The following is a 6,975-nucleotide window of genomic DNA, read 5'->3' as shown; positions in this document are numbered from 1 at the left end:
GACCTATATACAACGTTTTACATACATGTATTTATCACGTGTTTAGACAAGTTTCCATCGAACTTGGATCAATATATAATTAAATAATATAATTAAACTTCATTCATAGCTTGAGACGCATGCCAGGAACAAAAATGGGTACTGTTTACAGTTTTTTTAGTGATCATTCGTAGAATTTGATTGATTGAATCATCACTATCAAAGAATGAATTTAATGAGGTGTAAATTTTCGTCATAGATTTGAAGTCTATCTAAAACAATTATAGTATGCATGTACAATGTAGTTATTTTTACATGAACGTAAGATATATTTAGACGTCAGAACCGGGGGGGGGGGGGGGGTAGCCCCCTCACTTTTTAAGCAAAATGATACATAACCATAACCATAATTTTTTGCTTGTCAAGAGTTTTGATAAGTCTAGCCCCCCCCCCCCCCCACCCCGCCCTTACAATTTGCTTTCGACTCTCTGAGATATATGTACCAAAAATAGCCCAAAACCCCTTCTTGGAGATTTTTGTTGATCCGTGCATTCATTCTATATGCACTGTAGTTCTACATTAATTCAAAAAAAACTTGCATAACCTATACACTAAACAAATTCCGATATTACAGCACTCATATCACAAAGACATCGGGTTCCTCCATGCATAACGTTTGATTGTTTATTCAGGGTAGGAGGTCAGGAGATTTAAACATACAACCAGGAAGTTAATTACACAAGTCTCGTATTCTCTCATTCCAATCTCATGATCAGGGCGTCATCCAGCCGAGTATGGCTGTTTAATTTAAAGGTCACATTGATACACACGGTAAGTAAGAATAAGTGTAAATGTATGGATATCTAATTATGTAAAAACGTTGACATCTATTATACATGTGTATATACAATCGCCGTAAATATTGGATTTAGCTCAAGATTATAAAGTCGATAAACAATGTTATGTATAGATTCTTATTACTGAACCGAAAGTAGTGGCTATTTTTAAACATACATGTAGGGGCATGAATTTATCGAGCTCCTATTGTCTCACCAATTCATCTAGTTTTGGGGAGGTTTTTTTTTTTGGGGGGGGGGGTTGTTTTTGTTTTTTGTTTTGTAATTTTTAGGAGGGTACAAAAATTGTATTAACACGTGAACCAATTGCTGTACAAGCGCGGATCCAGAAAATATTTCCGGGGGGGGGGGGGTAGAATTAAAAGTCGGAGGGGGGCTACACTAATCATCAGAAATCTTGACAAGCAAAAAAAAAGCCAAATTCCTAACGTCATGATATTCCTAATCCGTCGGGGGGGGGGGGGGGGTGTTAGAAAAATATAACTCAAATTCATACCTAGGAAAAAATGAAATTCCCTGAATCATGAAATTATCCAGGGGAGGGGGGGGGGGGGTTCAAATAAAAATCAAACCTAGGAAAAAAATTATTATTCCCATAATCATGAAATTTCTAATACGTAGGGGGTGGGGGGGGGGGGGGCGTTTGCCAGGGGTGGTCCGTGGCATATTTGCGAAAATTTTATTATCTATATATTTAATAAATTTTCATTTTCTAGGGGGGGTCAGGACCCCCCCCCCCCCCAACAACGAACCCCCTGTAGATCAGCGCATTCTGTACATTTAATCAACATATAATTGTATACTTTAAACCAAATGACCTGGGTCACAAAAAAGCCGCCCAACCGGGAAACACAACACAATTCCATGGGACCATCCTCGGGAAATTTTTTGGATCCATGCATAATTATGTACCTTTCTTAATGAAATTTATCAAATTTCTGTTAAGCACCAGAGATATCTAGCCAAAATAGAAAAGAAACTAATGATACGGAATGGAAAAATTCTTGGTAGATGTCAAAATGACCATCTACTGTTCTGAGATTAAACATTTGCTTGCATATCGTTTGTGTTGTGTTGTTGGGGAGAGGTAAAAATGATTGTTTTCTAAACGTTTTTTAAGCAAAATTAATACATGTTATGTGCAGCTTCCTATAACTTAATTGCACTTTTCTGATTTCAGATGGCACTATCTGAGTCCCAAATACCACCTGATGCCCAGCATTATTTGGTGTGTGGCACTGAAGACTGTGAGAGGAACTGCCAGTTTTACTGCAATGACTGTCACCACCCAATGTGTGAACAATGCAGAGATAGACATCAGAAGAGTCCAGAAACAAAGGGCCACGAAGTAGTACCTTATAAGCAACGCAAACGTCAGCTTCCTATGCAGAAATGCAAGATCCACCCAACAAAAGACATTGATCTTCTCTGTGAGGAATGCCAAATTCCCCTTTGCTCTAAGTGTGCAACCACTATAGAACATCGCGGTCATGTGTTTACCGACCTCGAAATGGTCTTTACCGAAAAATGTTCGTCTTGTAACGTAGAAGTTACTAAAATTCGAAGCTATTTTGAGCCTACTTCTCAAGATCTGAAAAAGGAAATTGCGAGAGATGTAACAGAAATAAAGAAGATCATGGAGGGTGTAAGAACATCCATGAAAGCTGAAGCTGAGTCTGTGAAAAAGCTTGTAGACACAGTCACATCAGATAAAATAAAACAAGTCGACAAAATAGAACAGTCATTATTACAAACATTGAACAGTCAAAACAAAGAAATAGATGACTACATCAACTATCTCAATGATTTAGTCAGAACATTTTATGGTTATCTATCTCCCTCAAACATAGAACAATTAACATTTGCCCTCAAATCTGAAAATTTGATCATAAGACCCATACCAGAGACATTAAAACCCACCCGTATTTACTGCTGGTCAATACAGCAAGGAAGATATCGCCAAACTAATGGGTATAATAACTGTTCCTAACATTAAACCAGAGAACAGAAAAATAAAACCCATGGAGACTGTTTCTATTCAGTTGAAACTTACAAGGAAACAGAGGAAACAAGACAGAGAGAAATCTGACGTGAAACAAACACTGTCTCTGTCTTCCTCTGTCACCAAGGTCAGGGAGTACAAAGTACCAGGTGTTGGCATAGTATTTCATATATCACTGGGTAAATCAGGCACACTCTGGGGCAGTGATATGTCTGGTAACCTTGTCCAAACAGATCTACAGGGGAATCAGCTACAGAAGATACAAACCAGTGGTAGAGATGAAGGCTACCACACAGTCACACAGGACGGGGATCTGATCTATACAGACAAGCGAAACAAAGTCATTAATAGGACAAGAACAGATAATACTATCACTAAATTCATTGAAACAGGAGACTGGGAACCATTCAGTGTACACTCCTCCCACATCAACGGGGACCTACTGGTGGGGATGATAAAGGAAGGAGAGCCCTCTAAAGTCACCAGGTACAACAAGACAGGGACAGAAATACAGAACATACAGAGAGACGACAAAGGAAGGGGACTGTATAGAATGCCACACTACATCACCGAAAACATCAATGGTGATGTCTGTGTATCAGACTGGAGAAAGCATGCTGTAGTGGTGGTGGATAAATCAGGACAACACAGGTTCTCCTACAAAGGTCAGAGGTCAGGGTTTGATCCCTATGGAATATGTACTGATGTACTCGGTCACATCCTGGTGTGTGATTATATCAGTAAAACAGTACATCTCCTGAATCAGGACGGTCTGTTCTTGTCTCTACTACTCACAGACCAACAAGGGATAGATTATCCCTACAGTGTGTGTGTGGATGATAAGAACAATCTCTGGGTGGGACAACTCGCCACCAACACAGTGACAGTGTACAAGTATCTACATTGATCATTACATGTCCATACAATAATTACATGTATATACTGTGTGTATGTCGTGAGACAATGTAACAACACTGTGATAGTGTACAAGTATCTACATTGATCATTACATGTCCATACAATAATTACATGTATATACTGTGTGTGTATGTTGTTAGACAATGTAACAACAACACTGTGATAGTGTACAATGACTGGTATCTACAGTGTATGTTGGAGTACATATCGTTCATGTAAACATGTGTATGTTAATTCGTAAATATAATAATTATATAGAATAATTTAACTGCTGAAGAGTTATAACTATTAAATATACAGGTATTAACACTCTTCGTTTTTAGTTTCTTGCTGCTAGTTAAAATTATAATTATTGACAATTATTATTCAGATAATGTTAATTGTTTGACACCTTCTTTTGTTGTAAATTTTAAAGAAAATTGTCGGAAATTGAAATCAAATATCATCTGAAGAATATCGGAATTTTCTTGTATCACAAGTATTCTTACCTACAGTAGCTGAGAATGAAAGTATTATTATTTCACTATTAAAGTTAGTGAAGAGAGAGAGAGAGAGAAAGAGAGAGAGAGAGAGACAGACAGAGAGAGACACAGACAGACAGACAGACATAGACATTAAGAGAGGAACATACAGAGAGAGAGAGAGAGAGAGAGAGAGAGGAAGTTGTAATATTCTCTATGATAATTCAATATTATGAAAAATTCCCAAATTTTTGTCAGCGCGCATTGCTGATAGAACGCATTGCTGTATGTATGAATGAGTGCATGTGTGAATGTTGTGATAAATCACGTGGTTTTTCCATTTCTATGATTTAGTGACCAGGTACATGTATACATGTCTCGACTTTTAACTCATTAATACGCATGTTTTACTAACTTCACTCACAATATAAGCGCAAGTCCCGCCAAATCCAGTACCCACATATTCTACCCTTTACGGCGCTAGTATCATTTACTGTTATATTCCATTCATGATTTTCAAAGATTCAGTTATTCATTTATTATTTAAAGTCCTGGATACCTGGTAAGATCACTGTTAAACATATTATTGTAACATCATATTCAGTGATTTTGTCGGTAAATCACCGGTATTATAATTGGGAAAACCATTGTGTTTGTAATTTAATTATATATGTAGTACATGTAATTGTCTATCGTCAACGTGTGTGTGCTGTGAATGTGTTTTCTGTTTTTTCTAGGTTTATTTTCATACATAATATAAAAGCAAAGTACGAATCCAGAGATTTCGTTATTTATTTAACGACCCTGTGACATGAATGATGACGGAATGACTGAAGGATGGAGGGACGGAATGACGGAACGGTGTAATACTATATGCCCCAGCCTTTTAATAGCGGGGGCATACACAGGGAGCTATCATCGTGATAATTCTTTTTACAAAAATAAAACGGAAACATGCACGTAGCATCGTTTTTGAAAGTGGGAGGGGGGGGGGGAAGACTCATCCAAAAAAATCTTGACAACCCCCCCCCCAAAAAAAAGGGGGGGGGGATATTATATTCTAAAATTCTGAAAATCCTAATCAGTGTGTGTGTGTGTGTGTTGGAGGGGGGGGGGGGTAGTAGTATACCTTTTAACTTCAATTTCACTGATTATTTCCTTATTTTCAAATCAATTTTATACATGGTCCCATAAAAGTGTGGGGGGGGGGGGGGGCAACTAAATTTTAATTCAATTTTTTTTATGTAAATTTAAGAAAAATCTTTGCTGCCCCCCCCCCCCCCCCCCCCCCCCCCCTCCCCGATGCTACTGCCTGGTCCGAAATAACACACTCCATCATTTTAAGGATAACATTGGTAATCTTATGACAATTAACAGAGAAAATGATTTGTTACTCGGGGTATGAACCCGGGTCGCCTCTGCACAAGTCCAAAAATCTAACCATTATGACATGGGGACCTTCCCTTCGGGATTATAAAGCCCAAAATCTAGTAAATGCGTCAATTGATTTTAAAACAAAATAAATAATCTGCATTTATTGAAGCGTCTCTATCAGCCTTACAATATAACAGAAAACTATTGAAAAACAAAAAAGTTGTAATGAAATTTGCTTTCAGCAGCGAAGATTCACGGCCGAAATATTGTACACAAAACATCTAAAGAACGAATAAAGATATGAACTGGAGACTTTTCGGAGATGATAGAGCTTGGCTTGTGTAAGAGGAAATACATGATACAGAATTGGTAATACTCTCCGTAGTTCACAAAGGTCGACTAAACTTGTATAATTTTATGGAATTACGTTTGTTTTATACATAGTACTTTGTGTGTTCCTGTGTTTTTGCATAGAATTTGTCAAATAATTCTTATATCGGACAGGAGAGGATTTTAGGAAAATACTTTAGTAATATTTAAAAATCCGATCAAATTTATAACTTATATTCTTATTTTTAAATCATTTTTTTTTTGTTATTATATCTATTTGTCGTGTACAACGTTTAAAAAAAACAAATAAAATCAATAAAATCGTAAAAAAGAATGTTCTTTGTATACATACTTATCCATGTTATGAGGCAAAATTTATGTTTAGAATTTATGGTAATACTAAAAAAAATTAATATTTCTCTTGCGTTTGAACTTTCATGCTAATACTAAATGTAATGATTATTTATTGTTCTTGGACCATGCAAATATACCGGATATAACTCTCATTGAAAAGCTTGATAAATAGTTTCTACCGTTAAAAAAATGGCAACCTTTGAGAAACAAACACATTTAACACAAAAACCCCTCGATCCGGAAAAAATCAAAAATACTTAAAAACCAACGCCTTGGCGAGATTTCTTTGAGAGCGATTTTCTGACACTGGTCAATGAAATACAGAATCCATTTGTTACTTTAACCGTTGGTTCCATCTCCAAAAGAATCAAAGACAGGGAAAAGCAGGGTCCCTTTATTTAGCGTGATTGTGTGAATGGAACAGATAAATGTGTGTCTTTACCGCAATCTGATGGCGATTAGAAACTCGTTACAAAGTCGAAGTGGCAATTTTCACGGACCAGCTTGAGCAACAGCGGGGGTTACTGGCAAGTCCCTGCTTAGATTTATGACCCCCCTCCGCATCATTCCCCCTCCCCTCAAATCAAGGGAAGTATCTTTATATGATGAGAGATGACCCGTTAGAAGATACACTTGTTGAATAGGACACGAATTAAACAGTAGTAACCGATCTCTATACATCAGTATAGAATAATATAAG

General features: G+C 37.0%; 1 protein-coding gene across 1 annotated transcript; it reads left to right on the top strand.

Moving 5' to 3' along the window:
* The first annotated feature begins 662 nt into the window (after window positions 1-662).
* Window positions 663-3,780, top strand: LOC136274744 (tripartite motif-containing protein 2-like). Its single transcript, XM_066082333.1, has 2 exons — window positions 663-810; window positions 2,017-3,780. Exon 2 carries the CDS (start codon window positions 2,804-2,806, stop codon window positions 3,743-3,745), a length of 942 nt encoding a protein of 313 aa, XP_065938405.1. The 5' UTR covers window positions 663-810; window positions 2,017-2,803; the 3' UTR covers window positions 3,746-3,780.
* The last annotated feature ends 3,195 nt before the right edge of the window (window positions 3,781-6,975 follow it).

This window comes from Magallana gigas, chromosome 4, assembly GCF_963853765.1.
Source record: "Magallana gigas chromosome 4, xbMagGiga1.1, whole genome shotgun sequence".
Lineage (NCBI taxonomy): Eukaryota > Metazoa > Mollusca > Bivalvia > Ostreida > Ostreidae > Magallana > Magallana gigas.
The sequence above is the reverse complement of the archived record's forward strand: the minus strand, read 5'-3'. Positions and strand labels throughout refer to the sequence as shown.